This window comes from Melospiza melodia, chromosome 28 (genome assembly GCF_035770615.1).
Source record: "Melospiza melodia melodia isolate bMelMel2 chromosome 28, bMelMel2.pri, whole genome shotgun sequence".
Classification (NCBI taxonomy): Eukaryota; Metazoa; Chordata; class Aves; order Passeriformes; family Passerellidae; genus Melospiza; species Melospiza melodia.
Genome location: NC_086221.1, coordinates 2,528,311 through 2,554,691, shown reverse-complemented (window position 1 = coordinate 2,554,691; position 26,381 = coordinate 2,528,311). Strand labels below are relative to the sequence as shown.

The 26,381-nt window shown below is 59.5% G+C and overlaps 2 protein-coding genes across 4 annotated transcripts; both read left to right on the top strand.

Annotated features, from left to right (window-relative positions):
• The first annotated feature begins 409 nt into the window (after window positions 1-409).
• Window positions 410-11,491, top strand: LAD1 (ladinin 1). 3 transcript variants are annotated; one of them, XM_063178017.1, is made up of 10 exons: window positions 410-712; window positions 4,285-4,425; window positions 5,596-6,073; window positions 6,507-6,638; window positions 7,338-7,387; window positions 8,092-8,164; window positions 8,534-8,665; window positions 8,944-9,033; window positions 10,052-10,129; window positions 10,440-11,491. In XM_063178017.1, exons 1-10 carry the CDS (start codon window positions 675-677, stop codon window positions 10,446-10,448), a joined length of 1,221 nt encoding a protein of 406 aa, XP_063034087.1. In that variant the 5' UTR covers window positions 410-674; the 3' UTR covers window positions 10,449-11,491. The 3 variants fall into 3 exon arrangements, with proteins under 3 accessions (XP_063034087.1, XP_063034088.1, XP_063034085.1); XM_063178018.1 differs by having other exon boundaries at window positions 411-712; window positions 6,504-6,638; window positions 8,944-9,056; XM_063178015.1 differs by having other exon boundaries at window positions 414-712; window positions 6,504-6,638.
• A 465-nt stretch (window positions 11,492-11,956) lies between these two features.
• TNNT2 (troponin T2, cardiac type) lies at window positions 11,957-25,573 on the top strand. Its single transcript, XM_063177850.1, has 17 exons — window positions 11,957-12,049; window positions 14,904-14,951; window positions 16,351-16,361; window positions 16,478-16,495; window positions 17,632-17,661; window positions 18,935-18,991; window positions 19,524-19,556; window positions 20,038-20,073; window positions 20,277-20,298; window positions 21,155-21,215; window positions 21,319-21,435; window positions 22,020-22,097; window positions 22,180-22,290; window positions 22,677-22,786; window positions 23,592-23,682; window positions 24,101-24,141; window positions 25,372-25,573. Exons 2-17 carry the CDS (start codon window positions 14,914-14,916, stop codon window positions 25,418-25,420), a joined length of 903 nt encoding a protein of 300 aa, XP_063033920.1. The 5' UTR covers window positions 11,957-12,049; window positions 14,904-14,913; the 3' UTR covers window positions 25,421-25,573.
• The last annotated feature ends 808 nt before the right edge of the window (window positions 25,574-26,381 follow it).

The following is a 26,381-nucleotide window of genomic DNA, read 5'->3' as shown; positions in this document are numbered from 1 at the left end:
TGAGGGATGAACCTGGGCACACAGGTGCTCTCTGGCACACGAAAACTGGATCCCCCCATGCCCCAGGCCCCTTTGAGACTGAGTGCTCATTGCTGCAGCAAAGCCCAAGAATGAGAAGACCTTGACAGCTCCATTTGAGAATCCAGAAAGGTTGGAAGGAGCAGGGGACCCTCCCAAGCTCTGTTAAGGCCGCACTGCGCCCAGCCGGAGGTGTTTTAATGACTGTTTTGGATCCCCGGAGCCAACCTCCTCCCACTCGGCCCGGGTAATTCGCCTCCTCCGCGGGCTGCAGCGGTTGTTGACGGGCGGATCGCGGCTGGTAGAACAGGTTCTGTGCAGGGAGTTGTCTCCGAAAGCCCGGAGCCGTGCATGGCCCGAGCCGCGGGTCCCGGGCCTGCAGCGAGGAGGGCACTGCTGGGCAGGGCGGCCCTGGGCCGCTGGCACACAAATCACAGCCCTGCCTGTGCCAGGTAGATAAGGAACCATGTGATGCGGCTGGTGGGAGCAGGCAGGCAGGGTGAAGGTGCACAGGGAAATAACCTTGCAGGGCGTTCCTCCCTCCCTCCGTCCCTCCCTCCTCAGAGCAGAGTCTCCGGGCAGCGCCGAGCCCCGGCTCCCTGGGCCTGGATGCCGGCTCAGCTTCTGGGGCCTCTCTGAACTCCCGGCCAGCAGCGATGTCCTTCAGCAGGAGGAACTGGTCCGATCTCTCCAGGTGAGTGCTGGGGATCAATGCTTAACCCTTTAAGGAGGGGTGAGAGTGGCCAAGGGGCTTGGGGAGGATGGGAGGAGGGGGCAGCTGCCCTGGGGGTGTTTGCTGTTTGCAGAGGTGAATGCCAGCCCCACGGAGAGCTCGGCGCTGCTGGAGTTCCTTGTGGCTGGGCAAGATCAGAGGCGTTTTTGTTTCTGCTGCCTGGGGAAGCTGGGCCAGGCACAGGAGAATTACCTGGATAAGCGTTCTCGCGCCATGCTGGATACATTTTGGGTCTGGTTTGCCTTTCTTTGGGGAACAGACCATCTGGGCTGTGCCTCCAGCCTTGCTCGGAGCTGCCTGGGGGTGTTTGCCTCCCTCCATGCCCATGCAGCCCCCGGGTGTGAGTCCTGCTCTGCCTGCGGAGTCTGCAGCCCCTCCTGTGCTGAGCCAGCCCTGATTCAGCGGCACTGAGCAACCCCTGAGCAATCTCCACAGCACTGCCAGCTCCCTCGGCTCCCCAAAGAGTGCTCCAGAGCAGGGGAGGCTCCTGGGCACCCTGGGCTGGGTCAGGCTCTCACACGAGGCTGGGGCGAGGTGGGATCAGCCCTGACCCCCTGCAGACCCCAGGGCAGCCTAGGCTGGGGATGGAAACTCAAACAGAGCCATGCTGTGCCACCATCAGAGCAGGAACCCCGGCCCAAATGGATGCTACGGCTCTGGGACTTAATTGCAAACCTCAGAACCAGGTGTAAGAAGGGGAGTCCACAGAATCCCAGACTGGTTTGGGTGGGAAGGACCTTAAAGCTCATCCAGTCCCACCCCTGCCATGGCAGGGACACCTTCCACTGTCCCAGGCTGCTCCAAGCCCTGTCCAGCCTGGCCTTGGGCACTGCCAGGGATCCAGGGGCAGCCACAGCTGCTGTGAGTGCCCTGAGTGCCAGGGCCTGCCCACTCTCACTGTGAAAAACTTCCTCATCTTAGTTGAGACACCTCTGCTCAGAGGCCACCAGCTGCCTGTGGTGTGGGTGGAACAGACCCAGAGGCCCCTCCAGCCCTGTCCTGGTCCATCTCCCCTGAGCCAGACCTGCCCCAACCCCAGCCCAGCTGGGTCCTGCACCCCGTGTGCTTCCCAAGCCCGGGAGGCATTTCCTGAGCTCTCCTGAGATGAGGCAGCACTGAAACAGCAGAAATGTCAGAAACCTCTGCACTAATCATTGACAGGGCAGGAGAGGACAAGGCAGGGACGGTTGCCAAAGTTTTTTACTCATCTCTTTCAGCTAAAAAAGGTAAGACAGCGAAAAATAAATCCATCTTTGAAAAGAGGAGAGAAAGATTGGCAGAGTGAATCCATAGCCTGATGGGTGGATCACTTAATTACAAATAACAAGGAGCTGCCTGTGGATAGTGCCAGGTTTTGTGCTGCCTCAGAAGGAGCCACGGGAATTCAAGGCAGGAAAATCCCATTTTCACTTGGAAGGAGGCTGTGTATAATCAAAGAAGTTCCTGGTCGTTGTGAGGATTTAGCTCAGCATTAATGCTCCGTGAGGTCACTGCTTGAGGGACAGGAGTGCAGAGCACCAGGATCTGTGTCCCCTCCCCGGGAATCTGCGGCGGGGATGTGCGGGCTGGGATGTGCCCGGGAGCGCCGGGGCTGTGCGAGCACGGCCGGGCTGTCCCATCCAGGGGATGCTCCCTGGGCTGTCCCATCCAGGGGATGCTCCCTGGGCTGTCCCAGCCTTCTCCAGCCCCGTCCATCCCGGTGCTGAGCAGGCATCAGAGCCCGCCCGGAGCTCCCCAGCCTGGGTCCGATTGCTGCTGGGGCTGTTCGGCTGCGGGGCCAGTGGAGGGAAGGGCAGGGCAGGGCAGCCCTGTCCCCAGCCCGGCACAGCCCTGTCCCCGGCCCTGTCCCCAGCCCTGTCCCCAGCCCACACTGCCCTGTCCCCAGCCCTGTCCTGTCCCAGCCCTGTCCCCAGCCCTGTCCCCAGCCCTGTCCCTGTCCCCAGCCCTGTCCTGCCCCTGTCCCCAGCCCTGTCCCCAGCCCTGTCCTGTCCCCAGCCCTGTCCTGCCCCTGACCCCAGCCCTGTCCCCAGCCCTGTCCCCAGCCCTGTCCTGTCCCCAGCCCTGTCCTGCCCCTGTCCCCAGCCCTGTCCCCAGCCCTGTCCCCAGCCCTGCCCTGTCCCTGTCCCCAGCCCTGTCCCCAGCCCTGTCCTGCCCCTGTCCCCAGCCCTGTCCTGCCCCTGACCCCAGCCCTGTCCCCAGCCCTGTCCCTGTCCCCAGCCCTGTCCTGTCCCCAGCCCTGTCCTGCCCCTGTCCCCAGCCCTGTCCCCAGCCCTGTCCTGTCCCCAGCCCTGCCCTGTCCTGTCCCCAGCCCTGTCCTGTCCCCAGCCCTGCCCTGTCCCTGTCCCCAGCCCTGCCCTGTCCCTGTCCCCAGCCCTGTCCCCAGCCCTGTCCTGTCCCAGCCCTGTCCCCAGCCCTGCCCTCGCCCCCTCCGCGCTCCGCTGCCACGGCGCTCCCGCCCGCCCCGGCAGGAGGAGCAGAAGCCGCACAGAGCACTCGCGGGGGGTAAAGCGGATTAATTTATGACCGGCTGGGATTACTGAGTAACTCGGAACCAGCCGCGAGTCCCCGCTCGCAATGCGGCCCTGCCCCTCTGACTTTCACTAAAAGTCAAATTGGTGGCAAAGGCTGAGCTGGGCTGAGCTCCTGGCACGGACCTGGGCAGGGAGGCTCCCCTGGGTGCCCTGCACTGTTTGTGGCTGATTGAGGAATCGTGCTGGGGGAGAACCAGGCTCTGAAAGGCTCCATCAGCCAATAAAAATATTTTCCAGCACATTTCATGCACCAGCACAGAGGGTGGGCAGCTTTGGCACAGAGAATGGATGGCAGAGCTGGTGTTTTCTGGACAACTTTTTATTCTGAGTGGCATTTTATTAAAACAAAGCAAAAACCAAAACTAATAAAACCCAACCCACATTGTGCAAAATAAAATGCTCAAAGATGATTCCAAACCTCATCTTTTGGTCTCAGTCTGTGATTATAAACAATTCCCAGTCCAGGCACATGCAGGGGAGTGGAGCCCTGCCAGCCCCATCCCCAGGCAGAGCCTCTCAGCAGTTGCCTTCAGCCTCTGAGACTTTTGCATCTGAGGCTTTTTGCTCTATAAAAATTAAATTGCCATCACCACATCTTGGTTTTGGCCTAAAATCTTGTGCCATAGTGGTTACCCTTGTGTGGTTGAGGTCTGTGTGGTAGCTCAAGGATCCTGATCTGGCTGAGCTACAGGTTCAATATCCTTCCCCTGCAAGGTTTGCTTAATGTAGGGACTCCTTTGAAATGAGTGCTCCCTCCAGCAGGAGAAAATGGGAGCTGGGAAGTCAAGTGCTTGCTTTGGGAAGGCCTGCATCAGCTGGGTGGAGTGAGAGCCCTTTGGGGCGCTTGGCTCGTGCTGGCCCTGCTCTCCTCCAGCAAGGTGACTTCTGCCAGCCCTTGGCCTTGCCCAGGGTGTAGCAGTTCCTTTCTTATCTGGCACCAGAGCTTCAGGGTGCCCATGCAGGACGCAGCCCCACCATGTCTTTGTGTTTCCTCCCAAACAGCCTGGCCAGGCAGAGGACCCTGGAGGATGAGGAAGAGCAGCAAAGAGAGCGCCGCCGAAGGCACCGGAACCTGCTGTCATCCACCTCCACAGAGGAGGAACCTGCCAGCCCTGCCAAGGACACCAGCCCGGCCTCCAGCAGGTCTGTGGGGCCCTGCTGGCACTGGCCTGGCTCCTGACCCCGGGCCCTGGCTGAGCTGTGGGCAGAGCTCACAGCCCTGGGGAGGAGGGATGGGCACAAGGGGGGCACCTCGGGTGGGCTCCCCATGGCACAGGCACTGGGGAAGGGCTGGTGCCAGGGCCAGGCTCAGGGTGGGGCTACAGGGGGATCTGCAGCAGGTGAGGGGTGCCCAGCTGTGCAGGGCAGAGGAGCAGGCAGAGCCTGGCTGGCTGTGCTGCCCCTCTGCACCTCACAGTGACGCTGTGGCTCCTTTGCTGAAGTGGGGATCTGAGCCAAGGGCTTTCCACTGGTGCTGCCAAAGTCCCTGGCTGCAGGGAGCTGGGATTTGGAGGTACTCTGGGACCAGGCTGCCCTTACACAACCTGACCTACTCTCTAAATTGGTCCTGGGAGTGTCCAGTGTTTATGTGGTTTGTGTCCACAGTGACACTCCCACTCCAGAGGTGTTCCTGTGTTTCACAGGATGCAGTTGGGACACTTGGGCTGGATATGGGGAATGGCTAAAATGAACCAGGTGGGAAGGACAAGGTGCTGACACAGGCTGGCCATGTGGTGATTGCAATTCAGGAGGAGGGCAGATGTTATCACTTCTCCTCCCCAGTGCTGGGAGTGTGCAGACACAGCCTGCCAGGTGTCCTCCTGCCCCTTCCCAGGCCTTGTGCCTGTTTGCCTGGGGAAGGAAGGGAAACAGCTTGTCACTGTGGGTGGACCTGCCAGAGCAGAGTGGCTTCCAGCCAACACTTCCCACTTTAAGTTGGTGGGATTTTTCCTAGTCCAGTGAAGAGTCACAGCCACACTTCTTATCCAGCAGCAGACCCAGCACACTGCCCTGAGCCTGGATCTCCTTGGCACAGGATTGGTGGGTCCTGGTGTCCTGGAATGAGGCTGCAGAAATGCTTCATCTCTATGACAGAAAGGATAAAAAAGAATTTTAATGCAAACTTTTTCTCAGACAGCCGAGCTGGGGTGATGGGGATGAGAGTGGCTGCAAGCCTGGTCTGCAGGGAGGACTCCAGGATGTTTGTGGGATTTTTATGTCCTCTCCAGAGCCTTTTGCCTCACTTGCAGCATGAAATGCACCCCTCTAGGCCCAGGTGCAGAGGTTGTCATCCCATGTTGTCCCTGTCCTTAGACCTTCGTCCCTGGTGAAGCCGCAGTCCCCGGAGGACGGGGAGGAGCGAAAGCTCTCAGAGGTGCTGAAGACACAGGAGGGGAGAAGGACGAGGTGCCTCCCAGCCGTGTCCGAAAAGCTGCGGCAGGAGAAGGAGCAGAAGGAGGCGGGGGCGGCAGAGAGCGGCCCGCAGACAGAGGCACAGCCCCGCGGGAGGCAGCAGAGCGGCCGCGCTGCGGAGGAGGCGCCCGGGGGCAGGGGGGACCCGGCCCGGGACAGGAACCCGGAGCCAGCCCCCGAGAGGAAGGTGGTGCTGAGGGCACGGCTCCAGGACACAGACCAGGGAGTGCAGGCTGCTCGGGGGGAGAAGAGGAAGGAGGCAAAGGAGCCACCAGAGGTGGGGAGCTGCCGGCTCCGGGAGGTGAAGATCCTCACCAGGGTGGGGAACCGCAGCGCAGAAGAGAAAACCTCAGCGGTGGCCTCGTCTCCAGAGCAGCAGGTAAGCAGGAATGGATGGGGCACCAAACCTCGGGGGGGAGAGGTTCTCACCTCTCCTGGCTGCTGGGAGAGCCAGAGAAAGACACAGCCCAAAAGTACCAGGAGGGAAATGGGACCTGATGGATTTTGAGGAAGGATTTTTGGAGAGCTGCAAAGCACGAGGTGGTGAACAGGGTCCCACCACCTCCTTCCCCTCCCTGGTCTGTGCTATCCTGATCACCTTCTCCAGCAAGTCCTGCTGATTGCCATCATGGGGACACTGAAGGGCTGTTGGGGACTCTGTATGTCCAACGGAGACAGGAAAGGTTTGGAGGGTTTTGTTCTCAAACTCTGGCCTCCAACCCAGTTCCTGCCCTGACTGTCCCACTCCTGCACCTCAGTCCTCCCTGCAGGCTCTGCAGGGATGCATCTGAGGTCTCCTTTTTCCTCAGCAGCCATCCAGGAACCCCTCAAAGCAGGTAATCCAGCTGTCCCCTTCCCAAGATGAAGCTGAAGAAAAGCCAGAGCCTTCTCCAACCCACGTCACCTCCATCCGAAGGGCCAGCCCCAGAACCGTCTCCTTCAGGGTAAGAGCTGAAGCAGGTGGGGAAAGGATTCCAGTGACCAGAGGAGGATGGGGGGAAGGAAGGATTGCTGTGGCCCCTGGAGTAGTATGTGGGCAGAACCTGTTCCCAGAAGTGTGCTCAAAACTTCCCCTTGGTCTGGGCACTGCAGTCCTGCTTCCCTCTTCCCCCTGTTTTCCTTCTCCACGAGGATGAACCTGTCCAGTTCATCCACCTTTTGCTGGCCAGAAAACTTATGGGAAGTGATGAGAAAACAGGGAACTCATTGTCCTCAGAATTTCCAGAGCCACAGGAATTGCCATCCCCTTTCCAGCCTTTCCAGTCTTATGTGAAAGCACAGGATAAAAATAGCATCCATCCTCCCTCTCATCCCATGTTACAGTCTGAGAATATATTTCATTTCAAAAGAGATCTCTGGAATGAAGTGATTGGAGAGGCTGGGAAAGCCTAGACCTGTCAAGATCATCCCTGCTGTGAGTCAGGGCTGACTGGCTACACTTGATTGACTTCCATGAGGCTTTACTGGAAATAAAACTGTTATCACCATAAAGTGTCTATGGTCTGGGGAGCTTTGATATGAGATAAGCTCTGGTGTGGGTGCAAATGGAGCTTTCCTGGGGGAGATCAGTGAGATAGTGTCTCCCATGCTTATCTTGGATAAGCAAAGTTCACTGCAGGATCTCCTCTCCTTGTCTCTTCCAGATCATCTCCAAGAAGCAGAAAGAAGAGAGCCAAAGCCCTCTCACAAGGAGGTCAGCACCTCTCGTCGCGTTGCTTTGGTCCTGCTGGGCAGGAATGGCCATGCTCTGTTTTCCAAGGCAGGAGGAGGTGCTGGGGCCTGGCTCAGATCTGCTGGACATTGGTCCCCAGCCCTGTGGAGTGGCAGGGGACAGAACAATGTCCAAGTGCAGCTTGCATCTGAATGAGATCCTGGAACCACAGAATGGTTTGGGTTCCAAGGGACCCTGCAGATCTCACTCCAGCCCCTGCCATGGGCAGGGACATCCTCCACTGTCCCAGGTTGCTCCAATATCCCCCAGCAAGCCCCCACTTCTCTGGGGTCATGGAGCTCCATGTTGGTGCTTGTGTGCACAGGTCCCATCCATGGGGACATCAAAGCAGCTCCATGACAGCCTGACCTGGCTTTGGTGACCAGATCAGGGGCAGGTGTATGCAGAGCCACACTGACATTGGGGGTGATGCATTCAGGGCTGGCAGGGCTGAAGCCAGGGCAGGCTGAGGAGCTCTGAGGTGTTTTGGTGTTGAATGTGGCCCTGGAAAGGCAGTGACACCCAGAGAGCTCAGTCACCAGCAGCACTGGGTTGTCTGGTGCACCTGGCAGAGATGCAGGAGTGCTGGGTGGGATGGGGCCTTCTCCTGCTGCCCCAGGACCATGGGCTGATCCCAGGACATCCTGGGGGGGGGGCTGTTTCAACTCTTCCCTCTTGTTCCCCAGTGCGAGTCTGAGGATCCCAGGCAGCAACAGCACCATTGGGGAGAAGCTGGAAAAGTACAACTCAGCTGTGCAGGTACTGAGGGCCCTCAGCAGAGCCAGGAGGGAGTGGGGGACAGAGAGGGGTGGCCTGGAGCCGAGTGGGGGCCTGAGCTGCGCCAAGTACAGAGCTGATGGGGGTGAAGGAGGTGGAAAGGCAGGAAAAGGGATTGGCCTCAGGGTTTTAGGAGCAGGGACCCTTGCAGGGGTCCGGGGATGCTGCATGGCCCTGCAGGGAGGAGAGGTCCTGTGGAGAGGCTCTGGGGTGCTGTGGTCCCTGAGGGGAGCAGTGATGGCCGGGGGGGACCGGACCCCAAGGGCTCAGGGTATGAGCCAGAAACTGGACTTTCCTTTTCACCGCGGCATGCAGCACAGCCCCGCTGACGCCCCTCTCTCTCTCTCGCAGCGCTCGGAGGGGGTGAAATCCTCCATGCCGGCCCAGAAGGGCCGCCTGCTCTCCTCGGAGGGGGTGGCGAGCAAGCGCAACTTCTTCGAGCGCAGCGCTCCGGGCAAGGCCGAGCCGGCGGCTCCCAGGAAGGTGAGGCCGGGGCGGGCCCGGAGCGCTCCGTGCGGGGCGGGCACCGCTCTGGGGCGAATTTCCCCTCTCCCGATCCAGGCTAGGCCTGGCAGGCTGCGGCAGGGATGGGAGAGCCGGTGCCAGGGCTGCCCCGGCGCTGTGTGGGTTCTTGCCGAGCTCTGGAATTTGGGGAGCTGGGATGGAGCCAGTGTGTGGGCTGGGCCCTGCGGACCGGGCCGGGTTACATTCGTGCAGGCAGAGCCGCTGCTGTAACCCCGCTGTCCCTCTCTGTGCCACAGGACAGCCTCAAGATCCCAGGGTCGGTGACATCCCGCATTAATCTGTGGATCAGCCGAGCTCAGGAGCCTGCCAAGGAGGAGAACGGCAAGGTAGCAGCTTGTGTCAGCCTCAAGTGAGAGCCCTGGGAGCAGGCAGGCTCACAGGACATGGTGCTGTGCCTTGGGGTGGTGTTGAAGGGTGGATGATCCCTTGGCTGAACCTATTAAAGGGTTTGGGAGCAGTTTAGCCAGGTTTGGAGGTGTCAGAGCTGCAGGAACACCACAATGAGATATCAGGGCTCTCCTTGTTGCTGCATCCTGACTGTGAGCCCAAAATTCCCAGGACAGCTGATTCCAGCCCTTGAGGAGGGAGAGGCGCCAGCTGGGTGCATGTCCCAGGACATGCAGGGGTACCTGACCCTGCCCCCAGCATGATCCCATCTCTGCCATCCATCTCCTCTGTCTGGATGAGCAGCTCTGCCTGGGGCCAGTGGGACAGGAGCTGAGTGCTCAGCCCTGCAGCTCTGAGGGGCTTGAGGGGTCTGGAGTCATCTGCACCCCCACTTGAAACCAGCCCCCTAAAATGAGGGGGTCTCGTGGCTGTGGGTGCCAAGTGCTCAGCCAAGGGGACTCAGAGGTCACCACTTGGCCACGTGCAGGGGAGGGACAAGAGAGCCTTTGGTTGTTTGGTGTTCCTGGAAAGGAGGGGCTCAGCAGCTCCTGGGCAGGGCTCACTGCTCACAGCAGGGAGGGCTTTGGCCCCTGCTGGCAGCTCAGGAGGGGCAGCTCCAGCCCAGCCCTGCAGCCAGGGAAGGTGGGTCCAGGCTGGACTGGGAGATCAGCACTGCCCAGACGTGTCTGTGCCAGCAAAGGGTTTGCTCCTGGGGTGACTCCTGGGGAAGGCCTGCAGCTCCTTGGTCAGTTCTCCTTCGAAAGCACCTGCTCCACTTCTGTGGCTGGAGCTGCCCTTGGCCCTGAGGGTCTCCCAGGTGCAGGAAGGATCCCAAAGCTGGCTGGTTTCACCTAGACACTGTGTGCTTCAAGGTCTGGGTACAGTCACACCAAGGCAATGCTGCACATGATGCATGGGGAAAACTTCTCCTGTCACTTCTGACTCTTCTGTTTGCAGGAAATCCGGAGGATCAACAGCCTGGCAAAGCGAAATGTCTGGATAAAGCAGCCTGGAGACACCTCTGGAGACACCAAGGTAATTGTGGAGCTGCTCTGGAACCTGGTGCATCAGCTGAGGCAGAGGCAGGATATACAGGGAGAGGTGACGTGGGGGAATCAGGACCCTGTGACTTTGGGAAGTCAGCAGGAGGGGACAACTGGAGGCATCTGTGAGGGAGAGGAGGACTCTGGTCTGGGAGGAGAAGGGAAGGGGCTGTCATGGGGTTTAGGGGATCCCTGCCTGCCCCATCCCCTGCTGGGCTCAGCCACCGTCCTGGTTAAAGCAGCTGCTCTGGGGGGGTTGCAGTCTCAGGCACAGCCTCAGTGGTTCCCACTTTGTTTTGCAGTTGCAGTAACACCAGCTGTGCTATCAGACCATCTGGGAAAAACTGGTTTGCTCCAAAGATCAAAGCCCAGCCCTACCCAACCGTCCAGCAGCCACTGCCACGAGTCCCCTGTGCCATGTGTGGGTGCAGCCCAGGGCATGGGGTCCTCTGCTTGTGGGATGGGAAGGAAGAAGCCTGGAAGAGTCTCCCTGTGCCCCCAGTCCCCATCATTGCCTGTCTGTGGGTCTGTCCAGGCCTGCAGGCTCCCCACAGATGCTGAAGGCAAACTCCTGCCTTGTTTGCCCAGCTCATTTTGCTGTTCTGTTCCTGATCTCTGCCTATGCCCCAGAGCTGCCCTGGCCAAGGGATCCCCACAGGGCTCCCTGGCAGCTGGAGGATGTCAGAACCTGCCTGCCTGAGGGAGCTCCAGCTGCACATCCATGGACCACGTCTGTCCCTGCTGCCTGGGGCAGGCACTGTCACCCTGCCAGGCTGTCCCTGCCACAGGGGCACAACCAGAGGCTCATGAAGCCACACGAGTGCTCAGAGATGTCCCATGGAATGAGGGGGGACTTGGCCCTGGTGTTTCCCTCCACACACAGCTGAACCAGAGACTTGTCCTTGTCCCTGCCATCCCCTGCCCCTGCAGGCACTGACCCTTCATCCAGTGACCCAGGGGAGCTGAGCTGGCCCTGGCCATGGCCACAGCCCTGTTGGGGGATTTCATGGAGCTGAGTGCCCCGGGCTGGGCCCCATTTCCCTCTTGCCTTTCCTCCCGAGCCCTGTGCTGTGCAGCCCCTGATCCTGCATTCCCGTGGCTGCTGAGCCCACCCAGCAGGGATGGGGGATGCTCTCTCACAGCCTTTAGGGTGGCTTTAGGGTGCCATGGGCAAAGGACTCAAATTCTCTGATTGGGGCCATTCTTTGGGTTTGGGTTGTGCCTTGAACAACCACTGTGGTGACAAATTCAGTGTGGGAATCTGCTGCTGCCCCTGGAGCTGATCCTGCTTGTTAGGCTTGGGAAAGGACTCTGCTTTTTTTGTTTTCTAATAAAAGTTGCTCTTTCTAAAACACTCCTGGTCACCTACTGCTGGTCTGGGACTGGAAACTGTTCCCTTCCCTTCTCCTGACAAGGGGAAAATAAGGAAAACCCCGAATCCAATGTGTCCTGGGGGTTAAAAGCAGACTCTTCCCTTGTCATTGCAGCATCCCGCGGTGGGAGCAGGGCTGCGGGAGCCGGGCCGGAGCTGCGGGCAGGGGCTGCTCCTGTGCTGGTGACAGCGCTGCCTTATCAGCGTCCCGGCCGCGGTGACAGCTGGGCTGGCTTGTGTCAGCCCCTCGGGCACTCACGTATCTCGCTCCGGAGGGTTTAAAATAGCAAATCTCTGAGGCCACACAATAGCTTGGGCTTATATGGGCTCCTGGGGGGGAAGGGGGAGCGGCGGAGGGGGCCAGGGCCGCGGCTGCCGAAATAGCAGCTCACAAGTGTTGCATTCCTCGCTGGGCGCCGGGCACATTCCTGCGGCGCTGCCCGCCCCGGGGTGGGCGCTGCAGCCCCTTAAAGCCTCCTGGCCCAAAGAGCCTTGCCCAGACCCCGCGGCTCCCCGCGCTCCCGCAGCTCCGGCGCCCAGGTACGGCTGGGGCGGCGCCCGGCCCGCGGGGGGGTCCGGGATGGGCTCAGGATCGGCCCGGGATGGGCTCCGGGATGGGGTCCAGGATGGGGTCCGGGATGGGCTCGGGATCGGCCCGGGATGGGATCCGGGATGGCTCTGGGATGGGCTCGGGATGGGGTCCAGGATGGGATCCGGGATGGGCTCGGGATGGGATCCGGGATGGGGTCCGGGATGGGCTCGGGATGGGCCCCGAGGTGGGGTCCAGGATGGGATCCGGGATGGGCTCGGGATGGGCTCCGGGCTCGGGGCATCACCGCCTGCCCCTCGGGGGATCTGGTCCGGGATGGGCCCCGGGATGGGCTCTGGGATGGGCCCTGGGATGGGATCCGGGATGAGCCCCGGGATCGGAGTGTCCCCAGCCGCCCCTCGGGGGAATCGGCTCCGGGATGAGCTCAGGGATGGGCTCCAGGATGGCTCTGGAATGGGCTCTGGGATGGGCTCCCGGATCGGGGCATCCCCGGCTGCCCCTCCGCAGGGATCGGCTCCGGTCTCGCCTCCGGTCTCGGCTCCGGGACGGGCTCCAGGCTCGGGGTGCCCCAGCCGCTCTCCCCGGTGTTTTATGCCATGCAGGCATTCCCATGCATAAAGCATCTGCAGCCTCTCCCGTGGGTTGTGTTTGCCATTTCTCTTTTGGACCACCCTGGTGGGTGCCCAGGTGGCTCAGAGGGGTTTTGGCTGCCCTGGGAAATCTCCCGAATCCCATTCCCTTGTGTGCAGTGACAGCAGGGATGGGATGCCCATGGGCAGCCTGGCCCTGGCTCTGAGGCAGCCCAGGGGTGGGATGGGGTGGGGTGGGATGGGATGGGATGAGATGGGATGGGATGGGATGGGATGGGATGGGATGGGATGGGATGGGATGGGATGGGATGGGATGGGATGGGATGGGATGGGATGGGATGGGATGGGATGCTGCTGTGCCTGGTCTGACCCTGCCGAGCAGACCTGGAGCAGGGACATGACCCATTCTTGGGAAAGGAGAGCTCCATGTCTGGGCAGCCTGGAGGAAAGCAGAGACTCAGAACTGTGGAGGATTAACTGAGCCCCAGAGCTGTGAGCAGCCAGGCCTGAGCTAAAGGATAGGGGGATTTCAAGGAGTGTGAGGAATATCTGGATTGTTTAATACACAGCAAATTCTGGGAGATTTTTTTCTAGCCAGTGCAATGTTTCCTCTTCATCTCTGTAATATCTGCTGAGTTCTCCTAATTCTACCAAATCAAGATTTCCAAGCTTTAATGAAAAGGTTTATGTGTTTCTGTGCAGAGGATGCATAAATATTTCCTTGAGCCACTTTCTCTTTTGTGTATCCTCTTAACAGTGGCAGACTGGTTGCTGTTCCCTCAGCTCTGTGGGATCTAACGGTGTCTGAGGGAGGAGGGCAGTGAGGATGTAGGAAGAGGCTTGGGGACTGGGAACCCTCTTCTCCCATGTCATGAAATGATTGTGTGGAGCTCAGATTTGGCCAAACTTGGGGCATCAGGACCATGCTGAGCCTGGGGGAAAAGTGGGACTTGCTGTTGGTGGGAAGCAGGGATCCTGGGGATGGTGCTGGAGCCAAGCCCCAGACCCAACCCAGGAAGGGGAACAGTGGTGGCAGGAGCAGACAGAGACCCCGAGGCAGAGGGGGCTGAGTTCTGCCTTTATTTGTCTCCAAAAAGCTCCTTGTGAGGAACAGTGAGATTAGAGACCCTCTGGAGCCGTGGGTATGCCAAGGTTCCCCTCCTGGAATGCCCCTTTGCCATGCCTGAGCATTCCAGCCCTGGCTCCAGCATCCTGAATAAGCACTCCTGAGGCCTGGCCTCCCCATCCCGGGTAATGAATGCCCGACAGATGCAAACAGGAGCAGTTGCTCCCAGACTCTGGGTAGCAGCAGCAGGGAAGTCTTGCTGCTCTGGGAACAGGTGCTTCAGCACATGGAAGTTATTTCTGAGCTGCCTTGCATCATCCTGTGGCATCTCAGCCCTGCTGAGGGTTGGCATGAGCAGGGGACAGGACTGGGCTTGGGCTGGGCTGGGCTGGGCTGGGGCTCTGGGCTGGGCTGGGCTCAGGATGGGGCTCTGGGCTGCTTCAGGATGTCCAGGGATGGGGCTGGTGGGTGCAGATCTCCCAGTGCAGTGCTGGGTGAAGGTCAGATAAGGTGAGATAATGAGCAAAGTCCTCCTGAGCACAGCTGGGAGGGAGACAGATGTGCTAGGAGGATGAAAAGCTGTTTCTGCAGATGTTTTAGCCCTAAAACGAGGGCTAAGTTACTAAACCAGGCTGTTAATTATTCCTTTTAGCTAACAGGGGGAAAATGCACCTGCTGAGGCCAGGCTGCCCCTTTCCCAGCAGTTCTGCACTTGGAGGGCTGGGCTGGGAGGCTTTGCTGAGGGCTTGTGCTGTGCCTGGTGCAGGGCTGGAAATCTGAGAGAAGGGGTCATCCCTGGGCTAAGAATAGTCAGGAAGCAAAACAAGCTGAACACTGCAATAGGGTGATTTTCCTGTGCCCTGAGCAAACACAGCCCCTGAGAGGGCTGGGCCAGGGGGCTGAGTGCCCTGGACATGCTCCTGACAGAGTTATCAGTCTCACAGAGGTGGTGTCCAACCTCCTGCCTCCTGTTTGGGGCATGCTGTGATCCCGGGATGGGGGGGGCAGGCACCTTATCTCTGCTGAGATAACGCTGTCACAGCCTGGCTGGGGACAGCTGGGAGCTCCAAAGGGCTTTGGAGAGAGGCAGCATCTCTGTGCCCCTGTCCTGTGCTGAGGGACAGGCTGTGCCAGCCCTTATCTCACTTCTAACCCTCACTTTTTCCAATCTGCCTCCACCTCTGCCAGAGAACCAGGGATGTCAGACACGGAGGAGGTCACCGAGGAGTATGAGCAGTAAGTGGGGTGGATTTAACCCCTTTCTTTCTCCCTGTTACCATTTCCCACTGCAGCATTGCTTGGGGGTGCTCTCATTGTTACCCAGCACCCACCATGGACCCCCAGCCTGAGCCCCTCTGCCCTGGCAGTGCCTGACCCCAGCAGGGGCAGTTTGTGTGGGGAGCTGGATCCTCCCCACGGGCAGGACAAGGTTTGATTGCTGAATTAACACACACAGTTTGTGTCCTGACCCCAGCAGGGGCAGTTTGTGTGGGGAGCTGTACCCACAGCCACGAGCAGGACAAGGATGATTGCTGTATTAAAAATGCTGCAGTCTCAATGTGTGGGACAGAGATGGGAAAACCCAAGAGTCAGTGGGGAGATGGGAAACCCAATCTGCTGCTGCTGGGTCCTGCTGCCACATGCAGAGCAGATCACTCTCCAAGGCCCAGATTTGAGAGCAGCTTCTGCTGATGGAGGCACATCCTGGAGAGATGGGGCTGGGTCATAGGGGTGAGCTCCAACACAGCTCCCACTGCTCATCCACCTGCAGGGAAAGGACCTGAACCCTCTGGGGTTTCAGTGCCACACCAGACTTGTGTGTTTCTGGCAATCATTACAGATAGTGTAATGGCTGCCAGACATATTCATTATTTTATCATTTACTAGGAACTGGTATGTAAATTCAATTTTATGCATCCATTTTTTTTTATCTTGACCTTTTTTGTCAAATAATTAAACCATATATCCCTACATTATCCAAATCATTTGTCATCAATACACTTTCAATTAACCTTCCTCTATATTTCCTAGTATCAAAACCAATAACCAACTGTCATCATCACTCCACAACCACCCCCAAACAAACACAGAATTAACCGCAGAACTAAACCCCCCCCCAAACCCAAACAAAATTACAAACCATGATGATAAATCATCAAGCAATCACCCACCAAATTTCTTGTTCTTGTATCTTATAAAAAGCATGACACTGCAGATGTCAAGATGGCTGTCACACACACCCAAGGACAAAAGACTCAGTCCTAACCTAACCCTGGGACGGGCTGTGCATCTCCCTCACGGCCAGGGAAGGACTTGGGGGCAAAGGTGGGATGTGAGATTCCCATTTCTGGGATTACAAGCCAAGGTCATTCATCTTCTCATGCTGCAAAATGGAGGAGTGCCCTGACCACTGTCAAAGTGCCAGCCCAGACCTTCAGGCCCTGCTCTCCACAGCCTGCAGGGTGACCTGGGCCTTGTCCCTGTTCCCAGTGCCACCTGCCAGCCCCCCAGCAGCCACGGCCTGTGCTGTGGGACAGGGGAGCCTTGAGGAGTCCCAAACTCACCTCAGCCTCCCTCACTGATGGCCCCATTCCAGCAGCTCAATGTGACTCTAAATTCCTGTTGTGCTTTGCAGGGAGCAGGAAGGTAAGAGGACATGGAGCACCTGCAGCTGCCCTAAGGCCAAAAACTGATCAGGGAAACTCCAATAACCTGAGGCTTCTTTCCCTTCTCTCTGTCCGTGCCCTGTGTGCTCTCTGAAGAGGAGTGCGTGGAGGAAGGTAGGAGCTGCACCTGCAAGGACCAAGAGCCAAAGGAGAGGGCTTCAGTGTTTTGCTGGGGGTTGGGATCAGCTCCTGGGCTGCAATGGGCAAACCATGTCCAGGAAAGGCTGATGTGACCATGTTTGAGATGCCTGCACCTGAAACATCAGTAGGATCAAACCAGTCTGAATTTTCTCAGGATCTCTTTTGTCAGTGCCTCAAAGCAGGGCTGGCAATGCTGGACATGGCTGTGGGCTGAGGGGTGATCCCAATATCCCAACGGGACCTGGAGCCTCTGCTGAGCGTGTGCCAGCCTTGGCAAGCTCAAACTGGCACTGCCTTGGCCTGATGGGGACACAACCCAGCATGGGAGCTGGGCTGGGCTGGACCGGGCTGAACTGGGCCGGGCTGAGCTGGGCCGAGTTGAGCTGGGCTGAGCTGGGCCGAGCTGGGCTGAAAGGTGATCCCAACATCCCAACGGGAGCTGGAGCTCTGCTGAGCGTGTGACAGCCTTGCCAAGCTCAAACTGCCACTGCCTCGGCCTGATGGAGACACAGGAGCTGAGCTGGGCTGGGCCGGGCTGAGCTGGGCTGGGCTGAGCTGAGTTAGGCTGGGCTGGGCTGAGCTGAGCTGGGCCGGGCTGGGCTGGGCTGAGCTGGGCTGGGCTGAACTGGGCTGAGCTGAGCTGGGCCGGGCTGGGCTGGGCTGGGCTGGGATGGGCCGGGCTGGGCTGGGCTGGGCTGGGCCGGGCTGAGCTGGGCCGGGCTGAAAGGTGATCCCAACATCCCAACGGGAGCTGGAGCTCTGCTGAGCGTGTGACAGCCTTGCCAAGCTCAAACTGCCACTGCCTCGGCCTGATGGAGACCCAGGAGCTGGGCTGGGCCAAGCTGGGCCAGGCTGGGCAGGGCTGAGCCGGGCTGAACTGGGCTGGACTGAGCTAGGCTGGGCTGGGCTGAGCTGGGCTGGGCTGAACTGGGCTGAGCTGAGCCTGTGGCTGCTCTAGGGCACTGCCAGGCAAAGCACCCTAAGTGTAAAAGCAAAGAGAGGTGCAGGGGGAAGCCCCTGCTGTGCTCCAGTCCTCACCTCACGCACGCCCAACCTCCGTGGCACCCAGCTAATCCCTGTGCTTATTCCTTCCCTCCTCCCTGGCTCAGAAGAGGAAGAATGGATAGAGGAAGATGACGGTAGTTATTGCACCTTTCATTATTTCCTCTCTCTGCTCTCGGGAGAACTCCTGGCTCCATGTGTTCTGCCTCTCCCTGGCTGGGGAATGGTTTTCTTTCATTCTTCCACTTCTCTCTCTTCTTCCTGCACTCCTGCCGTGCCCTGCCGTGCTGTGTGTCCATCCTCTGTCTGTGCCTTGTCTCTATATCTGCCAGCCGTGGTTTGCTGTCTTTGCTGTCATCTTTTCCTTCCCCTTTTTTTGGCCGTGGCCCCGCGGGTGTTCCCAGGGCAGAGCATCGCTCTGGCTCCGCCGGGGAATCCCGCGGGGACGCTGCTCCCTCCAGTGGAAAAAGGCTCCAGCAGCGTCACAGCGCATCCTCAGCCAGCCCTGGGGCTCCCTGCCAGAGCAGAGCTATGGGGATCCCTCCTTCCTCCTGGGCTGGGAGGGGTCTGCAGAGCGAGAGGGGATGAGGGACAAGGCAGGAGGTGGCGACAAATCCTTGCATTTCATTAATTTAGGGGGTTTTGCCCTGAGGAGCACAGGCAGCCCAGGGTAGGGTTAGAGAGGAGCCCTTTGCTCCCCAGCCACTGAGGCTGCCCAGGTCCCTCTGGGCTCTGTCCCAAAGCAGGAGAGATGTGAGGAGCTGCAGGGATGAGTGTGAGGAGCAGCAGGGATAAACGTGAGGAACTGCAGGGATAAATGTGAGGAGCAGCAGGGATAAACATGAGGAGCAGCAGGGATAAACATGAGGAGCAACAGGGATGAGTGTGAGGAGCTGCAGGGATAAACGTGAGGAGCTGCAGGGATAAATGTGAGGAGATGCAGGGATAAACATGAGGAGCAACAGGGATGAGTGTGAGGAGCTGCAGGGATAAATGTGAGGAACTGCAGGGATGGTAACTGTGAGGAGCTGCAGGGATAAACGTGAGGAGCTGCAGGGATAAATGTGAGGGGCTGAAGGGATGGATGTGAGGAGCTGCAGGGATAAATGTAAGGGGCTGAAGGGATAAGTGTGAGGGGCTACAGGGAAAAGTGTGAGGAGCAGCAGAGATAAGGGTGAGGAGCTGCAGGGATGAACGTGAGGAGCTGCAGGGATAAGGGTGAGGAGTTGCAGGGATAGACGTGAGGAGCTGCAGGGATAGACATGAGGAGCTGCAGAGATAAGTGTGAGGAGCTGCAGGAGCTGCAGGGATAAGTGTGAGGAGCTGCAGGGATAAACGTGAGGAGGATGAATGTGAGGAGCTGCAGGAGCCAGGGAACACTGCTGTGCTCACTCCGCCCTCCCTGCACAGGTCAGGAGGAGCAGGTAGAGGAGGTGGAGGAGGAGAGCACAGAAGCCAAGGCAGAAGGTGAGTGGGGACCATGCCAGGCTGGGCCATGGTGGCTTGGTGGGGCCATGCTCTGCTCCAGGGCTGCCAGCTGGGGGCTGGGATGTCCCAGCAGGGCTGTGACAGGGGGACGTCACCCAGATGGGGTGTGCAGCAAGGGGGTGTCAAACTGAGATGCCCTTCCCTGCTCTGTCTGGGCCCCACAAACATGAAATTGTGATGAAATCCATGAAATACAAATTTGCTGCTTGTGGCTGCATCCAGCCCTCTGAAATAATGCCAAAAATGGGCCAAGCCTGGCTCACCAAGGGGTCCACTGCCTCAGAGGGGGTTTCCAGAGCTGGGATCAAGCTCTGATGTGTCTGATCACCAAAAGAGCACTGGGTTCATGAGGTGGCTTTGGGGCATGGTGTGTGACCCTGTGCTGTCCCCTCTGCTGGGGCAGGCTCAGATCCTGGCTGTGGCCCCAAGTCAGGGTGCTGGGGCCCCTCTGTGCTGGGGTGTGGCTGCCCTCACCCAGGGGTGCTCATGTTCTCCCATTGCTTTTAAACAGAGCAAGAAGATGAAACGAAAGCAGCAGGAGAAGGTAAAACAGGAGCAGAGGAGAGATGGCCATTCCAGTCCTGATCCCATTCCCCTCAGACACTGGGCCCTTGTAATGAGGTTTTGGTGCTGAATTTATTTGCTGCCAAAGGGACAACCTGTGGTAAATGGGGCAGAGCTGCCCTGGCCACATCCCTAGCAGGACAGGTGCAGCAGGAGGGATGGATTTGTGCTGCCTCTGGCAGAAATTCACCCAAAATACAGCAGCAGAGGAGAGGCACTGCTGCTTTTCCAGCCTGAGCTTCTGCAAAACTTGTCTGGATTCCTCCTGAGAGCACCTGGGGCTCTCCTGGTCCCCCTGTGAGTGAGGGGTGTCCCTCAGGGGCTGCTGTCCTCCCATTCATCCTGCAGGGATGGAGCTGGGGTTTGCAGTGGGGACAAGCACAGGAAAGAGGGGGACAGCCCCCCACAGTGTCCCTGGGCAGGACTAGCCATGGGGACAAAAAGCATCGTGTTTTCCACAGGTGGAGAGGGAGAGCGGGAGCAGGAGCCCGGGGAAGGTGAAGTATCACCCTTGTTCCTCTGCCTGGGGTTCCAGCTGTGCCCTGCTCAGCCAGCAGCACCGGGGGCACACCTGGGGCACACCTGGGGCACAGGGCTGGCACCTCGCTGCTGTGGGGAGAGGGAGGGCTGGGCTCAGGGTGTGACAGGAACCCTCGGTGACACTGACCTTGTCTTTCTGTGCTGCTCCCGGGACCTGCAGGGGAATCGAAGCCAAAACCCAAGTAAGTGTGGCAGGGTGTCCCCCGGGGCAAGGTCTGAGCTGTGCCAGGGCAGAGGCTCTGTGTGACAGCCCTGGTCCATAAGGGACAGGGCACAGGGAGCCTCCAGGGCAGGGTGGGACTGGGGCATGGAGAGAAAAGGGAGAGAAATGACAGCAAAACACAGCCCATGAAGGGGACCCTGAGAACGAGGTCTTTAGGCAGTTCTGAAGCATTTTGTATGTTCCTTGGGAGAAGCTCAGCTGCCCTGTGACCCTGCAGGTGGCAGAAGTGTGTGTGTGTGTGAGCACCCCAGTGTGGGACACAGAGCCCAGGCTATGGCTGGCATGAGGCACATGTGTCCAGGAGTGCCAGGGACTGACCCCGAGGGAGCAGGACTGTGAACGATTGCAGGAAGCCCGGGGGGTCCTCCTGGGCCCCTGGGACTCTGCAGTGTGGGAGGCAGATCTGCCCTCAGCCACCATCATCCCTTCACCCCTTTGTGCCCCTGCTGGGCATCCCCTGCCCTCCCTCATGCCCCACAGGAGGAAGGATCCAGGTGTGCCCGGTCACACAGAGCACACAGTGCCCTTTGGGGGGGCAGGGGGTGGCTGCCAGCTCAGGGGGCTGGCAAAGGGCCCTGTCTGCAGCTTGCAGGGTTATTCCAGCCATGCAGGCACCTGGAAGCATTTCCAGGGAATGCCACAGCTCTTCCTCTGTGGCTGCCCAGCTGGCACCTCCAGCAGGATGCATTGCACTCCCTCTCCTCCAGCTGTGCCCCCTCTGCACCCGGGGGCTCAGGGGGTGGGATGGGTGAGGGGCAACGGCTGTCCCAGACCTGCTGCAGCCCCACTGTGCTCCGGCTCCCCCTCCTCTGCAGGGTCTTCATGCCCAATTTGGTGCCCCCCAAGATCCCAGATGGCGAGAGACTGGATTTTGATGTAAGTTATGGCCCAGTTCCTACCCCTGGGGGTGCTACCCTCCCTCTGCTCCCCCTCAGTGCCCAGCAGCTGCTGGAGCCCTGGCTGTCTGTGCTTGCTGTAGGACATTCACCGCAAGCGCATGGAGAAGGACCTGAACGAGCTGCAGGCCCTCATCGAAGCCCACTTTGAGAGCAGGAAGAAGGAGGAAGAGGAGCTGCTGTCCCTCAAGGACAGGATTGTACGTGTTCAGCCTTCTCCTCTCTGGCTATTGCCACCCGGTCCTGTGGGCACACAGCCACTGTCCCCTCCCCACAGTGCTGGCACACCTGGGACACCCCTGACCCTGCAGGACAGAGCCTGAGGTTGAACCAGATTTTTATTAACCCCAGTGCCTGCACACCATAAAATTTCCTGAGCTGGAAGGGACCCAGAGGGATCACTGAGTCCAACCCCTGTCCTGCACAGACCCCCCAACCATCCCACCCCATCCCTGGCAGTGCTGCCCAAACACTCCTGGAGCTCTGGCAGCCTCGGGGCCGTGCCCATTCCCTGGGGAGCCTGGGCAGTGCCAGCACCCTCTGGGGAAGAGCCTTTCCTGCTCTCCAGCCTGACCCTGCCCTGGCCCAGCTCCAGCCCTTCCCTTCCTGTCCCTGCTCGCTGGGATGCCCCCGGTGGTGCTGCAGTGCCCGGTGCCGATGCACCTCTCCCCGGGTCACTGTGCCCAGGCTCCCCTGGGGCTCTCGGGGTCAGGGCTCTGTCCCTGGGGGCAGAGAGGATGCAGATTCCCGGCGGTGTCCAAGCCCAGGTGCCCTCCCCGTGCAGGAGCAGCGGCGAGCGGAGCGGGCGGAGCAGCAGCGGATCCGCAGCGAGCGGGAGAAGGAGCGCCAGGCCCGCATGGCCGTGAGTGCCCTCTGGAAATGGGGCCTGGGACACGAGCTGTGTGTCCATCCATCCACTGCTGACCGCCCTCTGACCCTGGCAGGAGGAAAGAGCCCGCAAGGAGGAAGAGGAGGCGCGGAAGAGGGCGGAGGAGGAGGCGCGGAAGAAGAAGGCGTTCTCCAACATGCTGCACTTTGGGGGATACATGCAGAAGGTGGGAGCCTCCCCAGGGGCTGGGATGGAGCCACTGCTGCTCCTGGGGAGGCTTGGCCATGGGCTGGCCTCATCCATGTGACACTGGGGGTTTAGAGGCAGGAGGGACAGGGAACTGTGCTTGGGTGAGGAGCAACCAGGCCAGAGTGAGCTCAGAGCGGCCCCGAGCTCAGCCCTGCTCTGCAGATGTGCAGCTCCAGCCTTGCCTCAGGGACAGGGATGGGGACAAGGACAAGGTGTCTTGTCCACTGTTGCCAAAATGTCCTTGAGGACCTCATGTGCTTCTGGAGTCCCAAAAGCTGAGGGTGTTGGGTGCAGAACTCGGGATGGGGGACAGCGAAGGCTGGGCAGACTTCCTTCTCTCCAGTGGAGTGATGGTTCCCTCAGTCAGAGAAAAAGGGTGGCAAGAAGCAAACAGAGCGGGAGAAGAAGAAGAAGATCCTCAGTGAGCGACGGAAGCCCCTGAACATCGACCACCTCAGTGAAGACAAGCTGAGGTGAGCACAGGCTGCAGGAGGGACAGCCAGGACAGGAGCCTGGGCTGGGGACAGCTCCTGGGCTGGGGACAGCTCCCTGGAGCTTCCAGCTGAGGAGATGGCACAGCTGGGGATGGGCTGTGACATCCCGTGGGGGCACGGGTGCCAAGGCTGTGCAGGGCTACCATGGCCAGGCTGCCACTCATGGCACCAGCCATGAGAGGGAGCCAGGGTCACACAGATGGCACAGGGGTGTCCTGAGGAGCCAGGGTCACACGGGTGGCACAGGGGTGTCCTGGGGAGCCAGGGTCACACAGATGGCACAGGGGTGTCCTGAGGAGCCAGGGTCACACGGGTGGCACAGGGGTGTCCTGGGGAGCCAGGGCCACACAGATGGCACAGGGGTGTCCTGAGGAGCCAGGGTCACACGGGTGGCACAGGGGTGTCCTGGGGAGCCAGGGTCACACAGATGGCACAGGGGTGTCCTGAGGAGCCAGGGTCACACGGGTGGCACAGGGGTGTCCTGGGGAGCCAGGGTCACACGGGTGGCACAGGGGTGTCCTGAGGAGCCAGGGTCACACGGGTGGCACAAGGGTGTCCTGGGGAGCCAGGGTCACACGGGTGGGATGTGTGTCCCCATGTGTACTGACCTCCCCCGTGGCTCTTGTCCTGAACTCACTGCCTGGATAACACATCCCTGTCTGGGAGCCTCCTGAGCCCCATCCCCGGGAGCAGATGAGGGGTTGGCACCAGTGCCCCATCCCTGCTGAGCTCCCTGGGAGCCACAGCCCTTCCCTGCACTGTCCCCAGCTGGCTCTTCCTGCAGGGACAAGGCCAAGGAGCTGTGGCAGAACATCCATGACCTGGAGGCTGAGAAATTTGACCTGCAGGAGAAATTCAAGCGGCAGAAATATGAGGTGAGCCCCAGGGCATCTGTGATTTGTCCACCCTCTGTGTTCCTGACTGCTCCTTGTGCTCCCCAGCCAGGGGATGAGCTGGGCTGTGATCTCCCAGCTCCTGGGGACGTGTACCTGGCACCACCACAGGGCAAATACATCACAGGCCAGGCAGGATGGAGCCCTGAGCAACCTGGGACTGTGAAAGGTGTCCCTGCTCATTGCAGGAGGTGGAATCAGATGGGCTTGGAGGTCCCTTCCAACTCCAGCCATCCTGGGATTCTGGGATTCTAAACCCCACAGAAAAACTGCTGGGGAAAAGAGAGCAGTGATGCATCTTCAGCCAGCCTTGCCCCCACCTGGGGCTTCTTGTCAGACCTCACTGTCCACCTGCAGCTTTTTCTTGCCAGACCTCACCACCCACCATTTTTCATTGCAGATCAATGTTCTTCGAAATCGCATCAGTGACCACCAGAAAGTGTAAGTGGCTGCACATCCCTCCTCCATCTCCTGCCCTTCCAGCTCCCCAGTTCCCTCCCTGTGGATCTCCCTTGCTAAACCACCTCCTCCCCTTCCCCTCCTGCCTCTGGTCTTGCTGGTGCCTGGCATTCCTGGACCTGCAGGTCTGTCCCAGGATCTCAGTCCCTGCCTTTCTGCTCCTGATGGACCTCCATGGTCCCACTGCCACCAGCTCCCCCCTCTCCAGAGACCTTGGCAGGGAATGGGCCCCAGGGAGAACCCTCCTCTGCAGGGGAAGCTTTGTGTCCTCTGGGGTCCTTCCATTCTCCAGCCACCCCCTCCCTGCAGGGGCTCTGCCCAGCACCTCAGGAAGCTGCTGGAGATCCCAGCTTGTCCAGCAGGGGAAGTCCCACGGGCTGTGGGATTTGTGCAGGCCCACAAGGCCAGGGGAACCTTCCCTATGCCCATGGCCCCTGCAGGTGGCTGGGGAACTGTTCATAGGAGGGTGGGAGACGCTGTTTGACCCCTACTCCCAGGAGCACCCCGGTGCTCCCACATCCCCATCCCACTTCCCCCTCATGTGGGAGGTGCTCAGCCCACCCGTGTGTCAGGGGCAGCAGCTCCCACCCACTTACACCAGATCTCTCTTCTCTCCTGCCCCACCACGGTGTGATCCTGCAGCAAAGGGTGAGTACAGACATTTCTGAGGGCTGTGTGTGTCCCTGCACAGGAGCTCCGTGTGTCCCACTCCATGTGTGTGGCAGGGACACCAGGACCCCAGGGCAGAAGCAGGGCTCAGGGATGAGGCAATCCCAAGGATTGGTAGCCAGAAATGCCCTTCAGTGCCCTTCAGTGCCCTTCTGTGCCCTTCACTGCCCTTCACTGCCCACCCAAACTCCTCCTCTGTGCTCCCCTGTGCTCATTAAGGCAAGCCATGGGCTGGGTCCTAAAGGATCCTGCAGCTGCTTTTATCCCTCTGCAGCCACAGATGCAGCTTGTCGATTCTTCTTGGGGGGGAGAAACATGGGAGGGAAATGGTGGGTCCTTAGAATCACCTGGCAACTGCATGAGCTTGTTCCCAGGGGGTCCCAAGGCTCTTTGGCTCAAGTCCCAAGGTTTACCTGGGGCCAGCACAAACCCCAGGGCAGTTTCCAACGGGAAAAGGCTGCAGGACCCCTGATAGCAGCCATCTCCTCCTCCCTGTGTGGTCACTGATGCCTTTTTGCACGTGCTGTTCCTCTTCCCTTGCAGATCCAAGGGTGCCCGTGGGAAGACCATGGTGGGCAGCCGAAGGAAGTAGAGGCTCAGGGAGAGAGGAGCCTCAGGAGCTGCAGGGGCTGCACAGAGCCCTGGCTGCAGGAGTGGGGCTTCCAGGGGGCAGAGGCCTCAGGAGTGTCCCACTGCCCCCCCCAGTGTTGTTGTGTCTGTAAATAAAGAGGTGCTGAGGGGTGCAGGTGTGCTCTCCATCCTGAGGCTCTGATCCAGGCTCAGCACAGCTCCAGGAGTTGCCCACCTGCTGCCCAGGCTGTGAGAGGTCACAGCAACCACCCAGGACCCCCTAAGCCCTGTCCCTGTGCCTCCCAGCATCAGCTCAGCTACACTCCTTGGCAGTTTGGTGACACACCTCGGTGCTCTGAGCTGCTTTTCCTGCTGCACCTTGGGGCAATCCTCATCATGGCCACTTCTGTACCAGAGCCCCACTGGCTGCTCTCTGGTCCCCTGTGGGACACCATGGACAGGGGCACTTCTTCCAAGCCTCTTGGCCCATGGAATAGTCACTAACTCACCTTCCAGGCTATTTCCATTCCTATTTCCAGCTCTTGCTAAAGGCTCTGACCAGCTGTGTTTGCCTCCTCTGCATGTTCCTGACAGCATGCAAGGAAGCCTTGAGATAAAGCTGTGTGAGGAGGCCACTGCTCTGTGCTCCAGGGGCAGATCTCTTCCATCTGGCTGGGAATCGATAGCATGTCACACGTGTGCTGTCCCTGGGGACACATCACCTGCAGACCCCCCAGTGTTCCTGGTGGATCTGGATCTGGTTTTGGATCTGGATCTGGAGCTGAACCTGGACTGGCAGCCAGCCCAAGGCACCAGAGGCCTGGAGGGCTGTTTGCTGCCCTGTTATGTTATGACAGCCTGTCCCATGCTGTTGATAAAGCAAAATCCAGCCTCCAAGGAGCCTTTCCCAGAGCAGTGGGGATGGAGGATGCACAGGGTGGTGAATCTTGTCCCTTGGTGAGATGTTTTGTGTCCTCCTTGCT